General features: G+C 50.9%; 1 protein-coding gene across 1 annotated transcript; it reads right to left on the reverse strand.

Annotated features, from left to right (window-relative positions):
* Positions 1-6: 6 nt before the first annotated feature.
* On the reverse strand, positions 7-13,600 carry LOC123029930 (rho guanine nucleotide exchange factor 6-like). Its single transcript, XM_044443369.1, has 4 exons — positions 13,589-13,600; positions 12,040-12,123; positions 2,820-2,904; positions 7-631 (listed from the first exon to the last, which is right to left on the reverse strand). The coding sequence occupies exons 1-4, from the start codon at positions 13,598-13,600 to the stop codon at positions 513-515; spliced, it is 300 nt and encodes a 99-aa protein (XP_044299304.1). The 3' UTR covers positions 7-512.
* Positions 13,601-18,296: the final 4,696 nt, after the last annotated feature.

Here is an 18,296-nt window from a genome sequence, read left to right on the forward strand (position 1 = left end):
CTCAGAGAACAGCTTGTATTTCAGAAGCCCCCTATTAAGATCTTCTGGGAAGAGGAAAGGGGGAAGATGGGCTCCCAACAAAGCGTAGGGAAAACACCGTAAGACTATATGACCTGAAGCGGACACTGCAAGCTCTCCTAAGATACCGGGTCCTTGGTTTGCCCTGGAGTAAGGACAGACAGAACTGTGCAGGGCCCCTTTAAGAACCTCAGGGTGGGGCTAGGACAGCCTGACCTGCCTATTTAAGCCATCCCTCGGGTCAAACTCTCCACTGCATTGTGCACAGTGCCATTTGGAGCTCTCCCTGGTTTTACTACCTCAGTACTTTCTTCACTTCCTCTGTTCTCCTTGTAGACTCTACCTGGAATAGAGTTCAGCAACTTCTTTTACACGCAGCTACATCTAAGGAAGGGCAGGACCTAAACTTCCCTTTCTGTTCTGGTAACAGTTGCTAGTCCTCATTGTTGTGACAGGAAGGAACATGCCTGAAAGTCTTTGCAGGGGTATTTTCATTATTCAGCTCTTCTTTTTACTAAATCCATCTCACGATTTGGAGACAGGAAAAGACAGAAGGAGGGCCAGAAGGCCTTCTCCAGCTCAGCATGCTTTCGCTGCGCCCCACTTCCTAGACCTGGAATGCATAAAAGGGCAACCAAAATGATCAAAGGACTGCAGCAACTCTTTCACAAAGAAGGGCAAAAACATTTGGGGGCTGTTTGTTCATAAGGAAGATAACTAAGGGGAAGGGGGATGGAACAGAGCAACCTTACTCAACCTTGTACCCTCCGTATATCTTCGAAGAACACTCCCAGGTTCTTGGTAATTGGTCATGCTAGCTGGGAATGATGGGAGGTAGAGTCCAAAATGTCTGGGGAAGACTGAAGTAGAGGTTTGCAGCAGGGGTAAGGAACACATGGCCTTCCAGATGTTGCTGGACTACAACCCCCACCAGTCCTATCCCTGCGCTAAACCTCCGTCTCCGTCTTCCGCAACCTGGGACTTTCCAACTGTACGGACTGCACCTCCTATCATCTCCAGCTGGCTTAGCCCCTGGTGAGAGACGATGGAAGTTGTAGACCAATGACATCCGAAGGTTGACTTGATCCTTATCCTCAATTTAGCACATCATGACCTGTACAGAGAAAGGAGCTTGGGGCAACCTTTTCTCCTTCTTCCAGAGCACTAGGGCTTCAGGTACCCCAGCAAGGCCCCAGGGAGCTGCATATCCTGCACACACACCTAAAAGGAGCCCCTCCTCCATCCAGTGCAGCACCACTACAGGCCAGGCGCACACCCCATCCAAAGGTCAGGATGAGGCAGGAGTCCTGGGCAGGCTGGCTCAGGGCGCTTTTCGTGGTTTCCAGGTGAGCTGCACTGAGTCATGGGGGGGACGGGGGGTGGAGATGCGTCTATTGCCAGTTCCCTGACTCCTTCAGAGACCAACGATGAGTGGCTGTCAATATCTAACTGATGATCATGGGTGGAGAATTCTCAGGGGTAAAAGGTCCCCCCCCCCGAAATGGCTCATTGATTTATCCCGCTCGCAAATTCTTAGAATCATGTTAGAATCTGAGTTGAAATCCATTCAGCAACCAAGTGCGACGTGCCAGTTGACAATTCAGCTTGTGTTTCTTAGCCACGTGAACGTTCAGCGTGGATGCTGCTGTGCTTTTGACCAGTGCCACACCAAGGGCACTGCTTGCCGTCCCCGGAATAAGCGGAATGCGGGGCCCACAACACAGCCATGCGATCCCAAGGCTGTGCTGTGTGATATCTTAAAACACATGCAGAGAAGGCAGAGACGCGACAGAGGTGTACAAAGCTATGCATGGTTTGGACAAAGGGCCAGCTCATTTCCAAGGTTCTCCAGGTTGGTCCTTGCCTGAATCCCCCAGAGGTGCCATTGCAGATCTGTGCAGACAAAACCAGGCCTGATGGACCAAGAGTCCAACTCAGTGCAAGGCTGCTTCCAGTGACAGCAACTGTAAAGTTGCGAAAGCAGCCTCCCCATGCCCTGTGTTGCCAGCAAAGAAATGAAATTGGAGCTCATACGGAAACTTCTCTTCGTCAGGATCTGGGCTGTCCTGCTGGCCAGACCAGAATGACCTCTGCCACGATTTCCGTAGGATCTGCTGCTCATCTCATTCTGCTCTCAAGTGCCAGCGGGTTGCTTTGGAGGAAGGGCTGTATAAGGGCAAGGTTGCGCTTCCGGAATTGGCCTCAGCAACATAGGCCTCCTTGCAGCAGCAGAGCCTGAACCAGGCTGCTCCGCCCGCCGCCTTGCCACCTTCCCTCCTGTTTGCATCCTGCCCGGACTCCCTGCTCCTGGTTCCTGCCACGTGTCCTGCCTACCCAAGGCGGCGTGCCTGAGCTGCACGCTCCTGCAGCTTGTCTGGCGCTTGCTGCACCTGGTCCCTGTTGTCTCCCACACCTTGCCCTGCCCTGCCCCCTGCTGTACTGGGTCTCCCACCCTGTTACCCTGTCCAAGGTACCTGCACCTCTGTGTGCCCCCCTGGTTCTCAACCCTTGACTCGTTCCTGAGCACATCCTGCTTCTGCCTTCTGCATTCTTCTGGCTCCTGACCTCCGCCTGTACCGTGACTGTGGTTTGGACTGGCTGTTCAGCCCTGTTTTTGAACTGTCTTGCCTGAAGCTGTTGCCCTGGTCTTGGGGCCTCTGCTGCTCTTGTCTGGCCTTGTCTCTGGCTGCCCACGTCCCAGCTGTGGACCCAGACACTGCTGGCAAGGTACAAACTCTGCCACGACAAGATAGATGCCCTTAGGAGGAAGTCGTAAAGTACGGACACGACCCTGTTCTTACCTTCGGTCGCTATGTTGATTGCTGCAAGGGTATTCAGCACCTGAGGGAAATTGTCTCCTGTGTACAGATCACGTGCCTCAAACAGCTGCGCAGAGAGAGAGAGAAGAACCTGAGGTCAGTCTTCCAGGCTCACCCTTTTGTAGCCTGAAAACTCAAGAGTGTGACAAGCAAAGTCAACAAAAGCTGAAGCCAAACTGGGGCAAATGCACTTGGTTTCTCTGAGGATCCTCCACATTCAGAGGCTTCTAAATACCAACTACTGGTGGGCAACAGCAATGCAGCCATTTACACACGAACATGAAAAGTTTTCTTATACTAAGTCAGACTGCTGGCCTTCCAGCCCAGTACTGACTGACAGCCACTCCCCAGGGTTTCAGGCAGTTTTTTCAGCCCAGCCTGGACATGTGCTCTCCCCTGCGGTGGAGGGAAGGACGCGATCCAATGGGGCAAAGCTCAAGGAACTGGGTTTCAGGTTGTACATCAGGAAGTACTTTCTGATGGTTAGGGCCCCTAGGGCATGGAATGGGTTTCCACGGGAGGTGGATGAGGCCCCATCAGTGAGGGTGTTCAAGGAAAGACTGGAGACCAACGAGTTGGGGGTTACATGTGCGGAGACGGTTTGTGCTGGGAGTCAGACTAGATGACCCAGGAGACCCCTTCGGACTCTCTATGTGCATCTAGGCAAGTGCTTTTGAGCAATTTGAAGTTTGGGTTTGAATCCTTGTGTATTCAACCAGGTTTGCAGTGCTAAATTGGGAGAGCTCCTGGGAATATCCTTGTCCTCAACCTTCAGGACAGGGAGATATGCTTTACACAGAGAACAGTTGAACCCAGAGAATTTAGCAAGGCTGCACAGCTGAGAATTTAATGTCTTTTCAGTTTTGATTTAAAAACCCCAAGATTTACAAATATCTTCATGTTCAGGGCATAAAGATCTGGAGGTTTCAAACTCTGGAATGCCAGAGAAAGCAAACTTGGCCCATTTCCTCATCCCTATCTGGTACTCAGCAGACTGGTGATGTAGAATCCTTTACAGATGCCCAAGCATGGCGAGATTGGTTTCTGAGCCAAATCTCCCTGCATTTGGCCCCTTTAAAGGATGCCTACATGACATTCCACTGCTCAAGTAGCGTCTTTTTTGTAGGATTCTGTGCATATTACATTGGCTAAATGGAACCCTAACCCTAATCCTACAAAGCAGAGCTGAAATGTTTAATTCACTGGCTAATCGCTGAAAAAATCCAAAAATCCACTTGATCCATAAGGCTTCGCTAACTAATCAGGCAACTTTTTAACAAGTTAATTATTTCTTAATATAAAATCAGTACAATCTGCAGATGGCAGGCATGATCTTAAAATAGGCATTTGCACCTTAATTCTAACACAGAAGGGATTGCCTGTTCCAGAACGGCATCTGCTGAGGCCACCCGAAAGCACAGACAGCCTGTTTCTCTCACTCCCTGCATGAGAGAAGTACTTCGAGTGGCATGCAAAACTCAGGCAGAGCTAATTAATGGATCAGATATGACTTACTTGCAGAACTGACTAGGAATTCTTGAATCCAGTGGCAGCCCAATGTTAGTGCTATGTTTTCTGCTCCGTTCTAAAAGCAACTGGCTACAGTAGATTTGGTGGAAAGCTGGGGGGGGGGAGTTGTGGAGGGGAGAAATGCTTTCCCCGTGTCAGCAGTTTTACAGCTGTACCCCTGAACTGCCAAGTTGCTCTGTGGTTTTGCCCTTGCAGAGCAAATATCACATGCAGCCTATTCAGCAGCCACACAGACACTGCAAGGCCGGCCAGTGCATCACAACACATGTGCTCTCCAGCCAGCTCAGGCCCTGAACTATAATTTAGATGATGAAGGGGGACATTTTTGGACTCCAGTGGCTGCGAACTGTCAAGGGGCCAACGAATTGTGCCAAAATGGGTACCTGGATTACGGGGCTTTTGAATTGTACCTTCTCCTCTCAGTCTCCTGTTTGACTCACTCAAAGCTTCTGGACTGACGATCTGGCACCGATATGCAGCCACGTATCCTCCTGGTTTCTGCTCTTTGCACACAACACCCTACGGTCTGAGCTACATAAGGTTTGTCTGGCAGGGAGTGAAAAGATCTCTTTCATTTTATTCTCTGGAGCCCCATTTAGATCCCGCATCTCCCTCCCTCTTTCTCAAACCTTTCCAAGGCAGCTCCGGAGAATAGCATCAAATACCCGGCCATCAAAACACACCAGACGGAATGCATAAATAAGTGGAAATTATTAATGAAGGGCCTTGTGAAAGAGAAAAATTATTCACCACCCTTCCAAAAATGGGGGAGAGAGGGCACAACAAAGCAGAAAGGGTGGGGCCAGCACATAGAATGCCCTGCCCTTAGTCACTGCCAGCCTGATTTTCCCAGCAGCTGGAAGGGTCATAAAGTTAGAGGTGGTCCTGATCCTAGAACATACAGGACTTTGAAGATCAAATTGCCCCCAGGGTCTTTCTCAGGCTTCCATAGAAGTATGTGCATGTTTGCAGAAGAGCTTTGGTGGAAGCCAGAGCTTAGAGGTTACTGCAGGAAATGCAGGCATAGCAACACGGGTGGTCTCTAAATTCCTTGACAGCCACCCTGGTCCATATAAAACAGACCAACGGACCCACAGACCTGTGGCTAAGACAGACAGCGACTGCCAACTCCTCTGTGGATCGCTTAGCGTTTCTCTCTCCGAGAATGCAACTGATTAGACCTCCGTCTGGCTGCAATGCATGCTAATGGCGTTCCCCCTATTGCTTTAGTCCCTGTACTGGGTGGTGAGGGTGAATCTGGGGAGAAAATGGCCAGGAGGCCATTGTGTATGATTGCGTATGGTGGTCCTAGAATGGCTCCTATGCTAGAGTAATTATGCAAAGCAATTCGGATCCCTTAGATCGGGGTGGGGAAAACTTCTCAGCCCACGGGCTGATTTCGGCTTCAGAACAGCTCTGGGGGGGCATGTTCTGTGGGTGGGTGGGGGGGGCTGAAGGCAATGGAGGGGGGGCCAAAGGCACCATGGGTGTGGCCCAAAACAGCAGCCTGCTCTAAAGCTCTTGCTACCCAGGAGCTCAGCCTAAGGGAATCCTTTCAACCTTCCAGGGGGGCAGGAAGCCCACTCAAAAAATGAGCAATCACCACAGTGGGGGAAAGTGGGTGAGGCCAGGTGAGAAGTGCTGGATCGGGACCACAGGCAGGTTGAGCTGGTCCCTGCTCTTGGGCTTCAACCCTTCAAACTTACACCTTCCCTTCCCCCAGAGTAAGATACAACATATTAGCAAGCTTTCAACTTTGCAGACTGCTTTTCTCTTTGGCTCCTTCTTTCTGGGAACTTTGCATTTTTTCCTACCACAGCTGTTGAAAGACTTTGCCTCTTTTTAGATCATTGCCATGTGCTACAAGTGGGGGCACTTTTGAAGCCACCCAGAGGTTTCGCTGAATCCAAAAGAGAGCAGCTGGGACTGGGAGGCACGGTGGTTCCACACATGGAACGCAGCATCTTGTTTAACCTCCATATTCTGAAGAAAAAGTTCGCCCACAGCGTAAATTTGCCCTTTTTGTTCAGAAATCCTGGGAAGACATTCTTGCTTCCTAAATTTAAAACTGATTGGGGCACTACAGAGAGCCTAACAAGAAGCAACATCAAATTTCACCCCTGCCTCTGATAGACACCTAAATGACAAAGATGTTGGTCAGCCCTGCGGATTCTGTCTTCAGAAATGATCCGTAAGGAACTAGCACCTGGGAACTTTCCTGAAAGCCCCCTGCAAGGCGACTTGCATGTAGGGTTGGATGCACCTGGTGGTTTTGAAAAGCACAATCAAAATTCCACACAGTGAAAAATAATTCTGTAGTTTCGCTTATCTACAGGGTGGAAGGAGGCATACTGTTACGTATCCTGTATCATCTGTTCTGCTTCTGCAGGTTTCAAGCTTTTCTTTGCATCCATAAGGGCTAGAAACATATGACCATCACTGCCACCATTATTGCTTTAACTGTTCAGATATTTAAACTCTGTTCCCAATTCCAACACACACACACACACACACACACACATCAATTCCTCCAGAGCAAGCTCTCCCAAGAACAAATCAAAGGGCAGGCTTGGATGAAACTTATTTCTTTCTGTTGCAAGAATCTTCTGCTCCTCAATCTTTGTGCAGGCACCATGAAGGGTGGCTATCTGATCACTAAGCAGCTCAGTTCATCTTGAGAATTTTAACCAATTGCATCAGCATCTAGTTACATTTATTAACTTCTTCACTTGCAATCCACCTTTTTCCCTCTTGCCAGGAACCTAGAGGGGCTTCCATGGCGCTCCCCTCCCTTTTAATCCATTTCCATGTATACATAAGAATAAAGCACAGGATTTCAGAGTCGGGGAGGCACCGATCTCCTAGGAGCCCTCTTACTAAAGCATGCAACCCAGCAGCCCCACCTCCAAAGAGGCACCTCGTCTCGCAATATTGGGATAACAGTCATGGTGGCAGTGATGATGATAAGTTTCTAGCCCTTATGGAGACAAGAAAGAGCAACGAGTGCCGCTTCTTTTTCCTTCCTTCACACTCACACTGCACAAACTGCTCTTAGAAAAGGTGCCGGTCGTCCCTGCACCAATCCTGATCTATCTACACCCCTGCTTTGCTTTTACCAATTCTGCGGCCTCTGCTGCAGCCCTGATGGGCGCAGAGAATGCCTCTTCCAACCTGCCACTGGCCAGCTGCAGGTTTACTAAGAATATCCATGGGAGAATGTGAGTGAGTTACCGCCCGATTCACCGAGAAGACCTTCCCAGCAGAGTGAAGGCACCATCCTGGGAGCGCTTAGCTGGAGAAAAGTGGCAGCTCCCGGCATGTGCCCGCCAGCAGGGTCGGCCACACACGCGGGGAGCCTGGGCCCTTTTACTAACCTGCACAGGATTGCGTCCTTGAAGGCTTTTAGTGGATTGCTCTGGCTGATAAAGGAGCAGAAGCAGTGCTGGCAGAGCAGTGAAATTATGAGCTGGACACAGAGACCAGGCAGGCTCAGAAGCTCCAGAAAGGAGGGGAAGAAACCGGGAGGCAGCATGCCTCCATTTTGGGGGGCGAAATATCCCGACCTTATACAGCAGTATACAAAAAGCCTACTTTGATCTACAAGGGCATGTAATGGGCAGAGACCGGCCCCCCCCCGCCCCATTTCAGCAGGTCAAAAAGGAAATCTAAACCAGGCAGGCGAGTTTGTAAACTAAGCCTTCTCCAACCCATTGGTGAGCTCCAGAGGCTTTAGACTACAACTCCCATCACCCCAGTTGCAGCACCCAATGCTCAGGTGAGGTAAGAGGTGTCGTGCAAAACACCTGGAGAGCTCCCAGCCCTCCGTGTTGAGGGCAGCCCCGGTAAGCCAGGTCAAAACAAGCCCCAGTTTGCTTCCTTTTTGCGCCATCTTCACTTCCCGACTGGAAGCTCCCCGGGCAGGGATGTGGGCGGGGTGGGGGAGGCCCCTGGTGCTGCGAGGTGCAGGCAGTGCACGGGGGTCCCCGGGAGCGCGCCAGGCCCCCCCGCTCCGGCGTTCCGTTCACACGCCGATCGAGTCGCTGACCCGGGAGCCGCGCGAGCTGGACACGGCTGCAGCGCCCGCCCCTAGCCCATGGTCCCCAGCAACGGGCGTGCCACGGGCCGGCAGGACGGCAGTCCACGATCGCCCGTCCGGCGTGCGGTGCCCGCCCGAACTGGCGCCCACCCCGCGCCGCGGCGGGCGAATCGGACCGGGCTCCCCCGGGGGCCACCCAGACCGCCAGACGCGGCGAGCCGGGGGGCGCAGCCCGCCTGGGGGCCCTCTCCCCTGGCGTCCCCGGGGGCGCGCAGCGCGGCGGGCTTGCGGGCGGACGCGGGGCGAGGGGGTCGCGGGGCGGCGAGCCGCCGGAGGGCCGGCCGGCCGACACTCACCGGGCTCGGGGTGTCCGCCGCGGCCGGCCATGGCAGAGGCGGAGGCGGCGGCGGCCCCGCTGGGCTCGGACGGAGGGCCCAGACGGCGGCGCCGCGCTCTGACCCGGAGCTGGATCGCAGGCGGGCGGCGCAAGGAAGGGGAAGTGACAGGCAGCCGCGGCCGGGCTCGGGAGCGCCCCCCCCCCCGCGCAGGGAGTGCTCGGCGCGCCGCGGCGAAGGCGGCCGGCGGGGAGCGCCGCCCCCGCGCTGCGGCGCTGAGCGTGTGCAGAGTGCCTCTCAGGCAGCCTCAGCCGGCGGCCTGATGGCATGAAAGGAAGCTGCCGCTGCCCGCTCCGCCCCCCGCCCCCCGTGATCACTCCGGTGTAGCAGTTAAGGATGATGGGGCCGGGGCTGGGAGACCCTGACTCAGGACTCTGCCATGCGCGAATTGGGCCAGGCACCGAATAAATAAATATATAAATGTTCTGTCTATTTCCCACCCTGTCCTACTTCGCAGGGCTGCTGTGAGGATGCAAGTGCGGGAGAGTAACGCGAGTTACGGCGGGTTCCTTGCGAGAGCAAGAAGGGCTGGACAGAAATATAAGAGACGGGCATGTCGGGGTCTAGCTGAGCGTGCCCCTCCCCCTGCCCAAACTCGGAGGGGTTGGCTGAAGCCCTGAGCACGGCCAGCCAGGGAGGGCTGGCCAACCCCCCCCCCACCTCCCCTCCACGTTTCAGCACAGTCCAGTGCTGGGGAGGAGAGCCGGGTGGCAGATCGCCAGCGTGCCTTGCGCCAACAAGGGAGGGCACCCTTTGTCTCTGGAGCGGTGCCCCCGCCTGCCTCCTGATCCTCGCCTAGTGGGACAGGCGGGGAGAGGTGGCTCCAGGAGCCGCACAGCAGGGAGGGTGCTGACCTGGAGGGCAGGACTGGACCCCTGCAGATCACGCTTTGTGAAACACCGAGCCCCTTTCCACCCCATGTGCTTGGACCCATTTATGACTATCCAGAAATTAGGGAGTAGGTGGGATATAAATACATATAATCATGTATACTGAATAATTTGCAGTTCTTTGTTCTTATCTTGGATAGTACTAAGAAATGCCAAAGAAAAGAGTGCCTCTGAGTTCATGCAGATTTCCCGAGGGCACCCATAGCCAATTTTGAAAGTATCCTCCACCAGCCTGCAGGTTCCATCATTGCCAGCCATAAGGGGTTGCAGAGCAACCATCTGGAGGGGAATCAGGTCGGGGAAAGCTTTTCAAAAGGCACCTGGGACTTGGGGAGGCCTTCCCATGCTGGTTTGCATGGATTTCTAACAAGCCTGCACAAGCCAGTTTGTGACCAGTCATGCTCAGTCAACCTGGTTGCTGCTGTCATGCCAGCATTTCTCATGGATGGGTGAGGGGGAGAGATGAAGACTCGCTTAATGCCTCTTGGAAGGACTGCTTCAATACTGCAGGTTGTCTCCCAAGCACCCACTAATGACAGTGGGATAAAATCCAGGCATCTACTCCTCGAGCCCCTACCTTGGTGCAGAAATCTCATTGCATTCCAAAATGATTGCCGCAATACCGATCACACTCAGCTGCTAAATTGAGTTTCCACATCCCCCACCCAATACTTCTGGTTTGAAGAATCAACTGTCCCCCCCACACACACACACACAGATGGCGCAGGGTGGGAACTGCCATATGCAGCTACAACAGACGTCAGTTCTTCCCTTCCTCTCCCTTGCCTTCATGCTTGCAAGTCCGGTGGAAAGACCAGCAAAACCAGCATTTCTAAGGATAAGCTAGACCAGGCAGGTGGGGCAAGGGGGGGACATGACCCGCATGATGGCGATGTCGCAACACATGGGTGCAAAGCAAAATTTGCAATTCTGGGCCTTAGGCAGCTGGACTTGAGAAGAACTGGGTTAGTTCCCAGGGGTCCATCTGAGAACCTGTTTGCTCTGCAGGGCCAGCCCAAACTGGTTTGCTGCCTGGGTGAAAGACATCGTGGCTTGCTCCCCTCTCAGCCTGGAGATGGCTCCTGGGACCCAGTTCTCAGAACTCCTTGGGACAGCATAGAAGCATAGAAACAGAGCGAGTCAGAAGGGGCCTCCTGGACCATCTAGTCTGACCCCTGGCTCCAGCCGGCTCTGCTCACGACATGCCCACCATGTGCATGTCCAGCCTATCCTTGAACACCCGCACCGATGGGGCCTCAGCGACCTCTTGTGGAAGCCCATTTCACACCCTCGGGGTCCCGACTGTCAGGAAGTGCTTCCTGGCATCCAAACTGGACCTTGGTTCCCTGAGCTTTGCTCCAATGGAGCGCATCCTGCCTTCCTCTGCAGGGGAGAACAGGTCTCTACCCACCTCTGTGTGACATCCCCTGGAATACCTGTATGTCACCATACAGCAAGCAGGGCAGACTCTACCCCCCAACCTTGATGGCTGCCCCCAACTTTTGCACCAGAGTTGGCTGTCCAGCTCTTTATCGCCAGCATTGCCCCAATGCCAGGGCCCTCGCATGGTTGATTCAGCCCCTTGGTCTGCCAGATGAAAGAGGAAAAATATTTTCTGCCCTGAAAAGGCTCCAAGAATTTCTTTCAGTGGTGCTGCTGTTGCTGACCTTAACCACACTTCTCCGAATTACTTTACGCAGGCATTTCAGGCTCACTGCACTCAGGGTAAAAATCCGTTCTAAATGTTCCCCATTTGGGTTTCAGTTGTACAGTTAATTTTTTGCATGATTTTGCTCCCCTCCCCATTACTCTTTTCTTTACTTTTTAAAAGCATGCTACTGCTAGGTTGTTTAGCCCAGGGGCGGGGGGCATTGGGCTTTATTGCACAAAAGGAATTTTTGAAATTAGACCTCATCCTGAGCCTGCTCAAGACATCTTCCAAATGGCTTCTCTCGGGCACAGTTCTAAATGATTAAATATCATGGAAAGGCGCCTGCTGCATCAGACACGAAGCTTTTTCAGATCAAGGGCTGAACCCAGTGTTGGAGAAGCTTTTGGGGGCTGCATCTGGCTGGGGCACAGGGCCGGAGGGGTAGGGCCCAATACCCAAATGACCACCCTCTTTGTGGGTTACCCTTCTACTGCCAGCAACTAAGAGAGGCATTTCATCCCTCTTGGGAAAAGTAGGAAGAAGGGCAAAAAACAGTGCAAAAGCCCAGAAACCACCCAAATAATCCATGGTCACAGATCCCCAGGGAGCGAGGGAGGGAGTTTCAACAGCCGTGGATTCACAGATCTGGGAATCAAGGTTGGGGAAACAGCCGTGCCTGGGGGAGATCTCTGGCACGTACCTCAACTCCAGTTGCTGCGCACCCGTTGAGAAACTCTCTGATGTTTCCAAGGCAGTCAGCTTCAGTCTTGGGCTCCAGGCAGTACTAAAAGAATCCAAGCCGAACAAGACACATCTCATGAGGATTGCGACAGCTCCTGCCAGGGTAGCCCTGTTTTGTTCCCAGTGAGCCGAGGGGGATATTAGACAGTGTGTTTGTAATACTGAACGAGGAAGCTCCGCATTGGGTGGATTTTTCACAAGAAAGTGGGCTGGGGTGGGGGGAGGCAGGGAGGGAAGGAACCTGCAGGCAGGCAGGCAGGCAGGCAGTTAACCTGCGCAGAATGAGCAAAGCCAACGAAATGAGTGAACCAAAAAAGAGATGCGGCTGGCATTGCCGTTTGAATGCCTGGGGAGGGTGACACGGCCCTTGAAGATTCTGCTGCCCACGCCTGAACTTCAGGGTGGGGGGGTGAGAAGGGAAGAGCTCCTTCTGTAAAAGATGGCTGTTGAAGGTACCATCAGCGGCTGCCTTGTCCCCAGGCAGCCCCTTGATCCACCCAGCCTGGTATTTCTGGCACAGACCGGCAGCAGCAGTTCTCTGGGCTTTCAAGCAGGGGCTTTTCCTGCCCTAACTGGAGTTACTGGGGACCTTCCCCAAGTCCAGTGGGGGCTGCACCATTGAGATGTGTTCTCTCCTTGCAAATGCATGGGGCTGGCTTTGAAGACAGCTCAGCAAACTGCAGTTACCCCGCAAATACAAGCAGGGGGTTGCTGGCTTGGACAAGACCAATGGAAGGCGTCTCACCAGTGCAGAAACCATTCCGCTGGCTTCTGGTCCATTTCCAAGTGGTTTTGCCAGTTGCTGGGAAACTGCCCTGGAAGAAAGCCCTGATCTCACCTGGGCATTGGCTTTTTCCAGAGCCACTGTGCAAAATGGAAGCTGCAGGACCAAACAGGCCTGTGGTCTGGTTCCCCAGGGCCATCTGAGGCAGAAACGGCTTGGGTCCTGGTTACCTGAAGGAGCGCTTATGTCCATATATGCCCGCCCGCTCCCTGAGATCTGCGGGAGAGGCCCTTCTCCGGGAACCCTCTGTGAAGGAAATTAGGAGGGTAAGTACTCGGAGGAGGGCCTTCTCTGCGGTGGCGCCCAATCTATGGAATGCGCTCCCCACAGAGGTCCGCCTGGTGCCATCATTATTTGTTTTTCGGTGCCAGGCCAAGACCTTTTTATTCAAATGTCATTTTAACTGTTAATAGTATTTATTTATTTTATTCTTTGGCCAGGGTGACTTAATTTATACTGTTAATTTACATTATTTTAACGAAGTTTATTTATGTTTGTGAGCCGCCCCAAGGCTTCGGCGAATGGGGCGGCATAGAAATTTCCTAAATAAATAAATAATCCACATTTTGGCTCTAAACTTGTTAAGTCCTGGGGCCCAGACAGATGGCCATGTGTCTACCTTAGAGAGGACAAACCTCTGTTTGAAGGGCCAGGCAACAGTTCTGTATTCAACGATGTCCCTTTTGGACAGGTAACAGGATAGGTGAGCAGGCTTCCTACTCACCTGGTCAGACATCCCACCATGGTGAGCTGTATTGTATTTCTATCTAAAATAGAATTATTACTGCAAAATGTGCACCTATAGATAAATATTTGTACAAAAGGGAGTCTCCTTTCACCTTCTTTATTGGTGATGCATTTCTGTCCTGGCAAAGGATCTGATGGACACCTCCAACCTCCAGCTCCCAAGCTGAATCCACTTCAGTCACTATCTCTCCTTTTAGTTGATTGAACCTCCGAGTTTACTTCTTGTTAGGCTGTTTCAGATTTTCCTTGGGCAAATTCCCTTGCCCTGGGAATTTGCTTGGAGGGTTGGGTAGAAATTCCCTTGACAAAGCAAACACTTGCATCATTGGTCGAGGTCATTTCCTCAGCCTGGGCTATCCGAGATTAGAAGTCTGGTGACCTAGGAAGGGGCCTTTGGAGCTATAATGGGATTTATGCCAGGTCCTTTGGAGAATTTGCCATAAAACATATAGCTTTCTAGGTGTCAGGGCCTTTTTATTTATGTTGCCGTTTTAAAATATTTAATTCATTCGAACATGGCTAGTTCTGTTTCTTCGGTTCAGTTGCTGGCATCGCTGTTCGCCACATTCCTGGTTAAGCATTGCCTTCCACTGCCACGGCATATGGCTTTAATCAGAGCGCTTTCCGCTCCCTCCCTCCTGTGGACATGCAGTGCCTTGTTGCCTATGCTTTTCAGCTGCACGTGGAGCCTTTTGGCCGCAGAGTGGACTAAAAATGCAAGAAATACACCCATTTATGTGTAAGCTCCTTTAGAAGAGGTCTTTTTTTATTTGTCTTAAGGAAAAGTCAGCTTAAACTTTTCCAGCAAATGTATACAAAGAAAGCTGCCTTAAACAAGCCAGACCTCTGGGTCTCCCATGTCAGTATGGTCTGCAAATGCACTGGCTTGCAGTAGTTCAGTGGGGCGCTAGGCCCGGATCGAATGGTCAGGAACACTGGGAGTTCTAGCCCAAAACACTGGGACGGAACCAGGTTGGTGAAGGTCAGGTATGAGACTCAGGATCACATCCCAGCTGATGGAGCGACCTGGGGACAAGTGCTCCAATTTCAGGCAAACTTCTGCCACAAGAGTGTTGTGAGGGTAGATGAGAGGGGGACTATGGAGACCACATCTCAGACCTGCTGGAGGAAAGACGAGATGGAAGCCCAAAACTAAAGATAAAGCCAATAGACTTAGGATGCATGCAGAACGTGGACTCTTCCACTAGGCAAGCTTATAGGAATGGACCTATGAGTGGGGTGTGCTGATGCGAGCACTGGATTAGGAGTGGGGAGTTCTGGTCCCCACGCAGCTGTGGAGCTGACTGGGTGACCCTGGCCAGACGGTCACTCCCTGCCTCATATACCTCACAGGGTTGTTGTTCTGAGGTGGAGTGGCAGAGAACTCTGCAGTCCATCTTCCAAGAGAAAGAAAGAGAGAATATAAATGTAGTATAGTAACAACAACAACTCTGGGAGAGATACAAAGAGTCCCTTTTCAAAGGGAAGGGATGCAAAAGACTCCTTTACCCTTATTCCACCCGAACACAGAAAAAGCACAGATGCTCAGCCACCCCTTGCCAACCTGGAGGCTCCTGGCTACATTGCTCTACAAGCCCATCATCCCCAGCTTTCATAGCCCATGAGGCACCATGCAACAGCCTTGTCAGTTGCAAATCTTTCATTAAAAGCTCACAGGCACAGGGCGACAAAATTTTAGAAGTCACACATGTTGCTCAAGCAAAGTTCCCAGGAGATGGGTGGGAAAAGGACCAGCAGGGCTAACAGAACTAGCATGCCATGATGTGAATTTCTGTCTCAGGCCCTTCTGTCCTTTTATGGAACAACTCAAGACTATGAGCTGTGCTTGAAGCATACGTGCAGCCTGCTAAAGACATTTTGCTGAGAAATGGTTCCCTTTTTATTTTTTGAAAGTAGGAAGGAACGTGGAAGGCATGGGTAGACGTAGGAGGGAGATGTTGACTTTACCAGTCTCTGAATGTGGTTTGTTTTGTTATTCTTCGCTCTTTCTTTCAGATCTTCTAGCTTGCAAATGTGTCTGGTTTGGACTGTTCTTGGTCCATATCTCAAATGCTCACTCTGCTGTGTGGCATATGCTATGCAGCGGCCACGGGGCAGAGGGGGAGTCTCTTTCAGTCCGAGGGCCAAATTCCATTTGGGAACAGCTCCCAGGAGCCCTGAATTCCAGAGATACATGGAGCAAAATGCAGAAGGGGTGGACCAAAGAAGAGCCGCATATTTTAAGGCTTTCACTGCCCTGAGAGGCATTTCTGCCTTTTATGATACAGAAGAGAGAATTCCACAAAAGTGAGGTAATATTATCAAATAATCTGCTGCACTGGCAGTAGTGGGTGAATCTGGGGAAGAGACATGGCCCTTTGCCGGGCAAGTCAGGTTTGGTCCCTGGCCTTGAGTGTCAAGATTTCGAACTTCTATCTCCTTCCCACATGAGGCATAACAACAGGTCTTTTTTGTGAGCTGTCTTTCTTTGCGTTCTCTTCATTTGTTTCCACTGTAGCAGCTAAAAGATCTTGCGGTGCTTTGTGCCGGACTAGGGAAACAGGTTCTGTGAGGCTGTTTTTGAAAAAGCCCCAGAAACTGCAGTTACTTCAAAATAGAGAAGATAGATTGTTAACTGAGACTGGCTAATACAATCATATTATTCCAGTGCCTTCCCATTGGGAGTGAATACCAGTCTGTTTGCATGGCCAGTTCAAAGTGCTTGTATTAAATTTTAAAGCCCAAAAGAACTAGGTTAGGTAACTAGGAGGGTCTCGTGACTGCATCTTCCTGCTTCTTCTAGGGTGGGCGAGCAGCTCTAGAGCTTACTGATTGCTCTGCACTTAAAACCACAAACCGGATGAATTTTTCAAAAAAAAAAAAAAAATCACCAGAAACATGACTTTGTTGCCGCCGGAGGAACAGCTTTGTGTGCATTTACAGTCACAGCGTCTGTCTTTTGAGTGTGCCTGTACAAGTAGAAAGGGGAAGAGCTTTTCTGCTGGATGTTTTGCAATAAAGTTATCTTGCAGCAGAATGAGACAGGTGGAGGGGACTGAAGGAAATGCCATTTTGGACTATTTCCCTTGTAAAAAAAAAATCTTGCAAATAATGGAAGAACCAAGTGGTGAAGTACACTGGGTAGAAAACTTGTAACTCAAGTTCTTTGTCAAACTTGCTTTCTAGTTGTGATGTTGTATTTCAAATGCAGGAAAGAATTCAGACATGTGATCCCATGGCCTGCAGTTTGAAGTAGCAACAGTTGACTGCACTTCAGGACTCTTTCACTTCCTCATTCCCACACCATTCTGCTCAATATATGGAGCAGAAAACAAATTGTTTGGTGCAGCACTGTCAAAGACCGTAGCCATCTTCTTACCTGTGTCTTTTGAGAGCAGATGTTAAGTGGAATTAAGGCTCACATGACCCTTAGACACCCATCTTTTAGTGTACACATATGGTGCAAATAAAGCCCATGCGCCCCAGCACACCACTTTGGCTAAAGCTGAGGATGCATTTGAAGGTAGACCACTCAAGTGTATAGTGTACTTGCTTGGCTGGAAACACACTAGATATAAAAATCTCTGTGCAAGGAGCCCATGAACATGATTAATAAAGATTTTTTGAAAGTGGACTATTTTGAGCACCGTTTGATGGGAAGGCAGGCCTGAAATGTAAGAAACCATTTTTGTGACTCATTGTGGAGCACAAGTAGGACACAGCTTGCGAAACCTTTATTTAGACGTGCTTGCTGCTACCATTGCCTTCTCCCTGGTGTGGCTCCTTTGCCTTTTGCAACACACAGGCCATTTAATGGGTAAAAAATTCCAAGCACATATACCACCCCATTCTGTAGCAGAGCAAGTTCAACGAGGAAGGCCACCCAGTCATCACACAGAGCAGCAGCTCCAATTTTTCATCTTTCAGCTGCTCCACAAAGTGCAAATAAGCCTTCCCCCTTTCAGATCTGCAGAGGAGACAAGCTATCAGCTCCCAAATTATCCTGGTTGGTTAGTCAACCTTGGCCACCGCCCCACCTACTGGCAACTTCATGAATAGCTTTAGCATCACTATGCCACAACTGGGCCTGGGGTTCGCAATGCCTGCCACATTCACAACAGGATCTGGAAGACTGATCAGTTATACTGGTATCAACTTTGGTACTTAGTAACCCATTGCTGCAGTAGACTAAAACAACTGCATCTCTGAAAATTCATTCTTGCCAAGGAGTCAGTTGGTCAATAGGGATGGACTCGAGCCCATCAATAATCCCTAGTCCTCACAGTGGTTTTGCTCACTGCCAACTCTCAGCCCAACCCACCTCACAGGATTGCTCCAAGGGATTGCATATGCTGCCATGGGGAAAGGTACCATATTGCTGTAATTTGTCCTAATATTCTTCCTATCTTGTGTGACTGGAACCCCATAAAGAAATGGAAGCACTAACAAGTTGGCTATGCTGCACATGCACTCACTCTCCAAGCTCATCCTTTGCACCACTAAGAATACAAGGTATTTCAGGAGTTCCTGCTTGAAACCTTCCCATTAAGGTTTTTTTTCTTTTTGGACCAAAGCAGCAAGACATGTTTGCCACAGGTGGTCAAGCCCATTTTAAAAAATCAATTAGTACTACACAGCAAGCAGCTTTGGTACAATAAATCTGCAGTCAAATTATAATGGGCATA

This window comes from Varanus komodoensis, unplaced genomic scaffold (assembly GCF_004798865.1).
Source record: "Varanus komodoensis strain SLA01 unplaced genomic scaffold, ASM479886v1 scaffold419, whole genome shotgun sequence".
Lineage (NCBI taxonomy): Eukaryota > Metazoa > Chordata > Lepidosauria > Squamata > Varanidae > Varanus > Varanus komodoensis.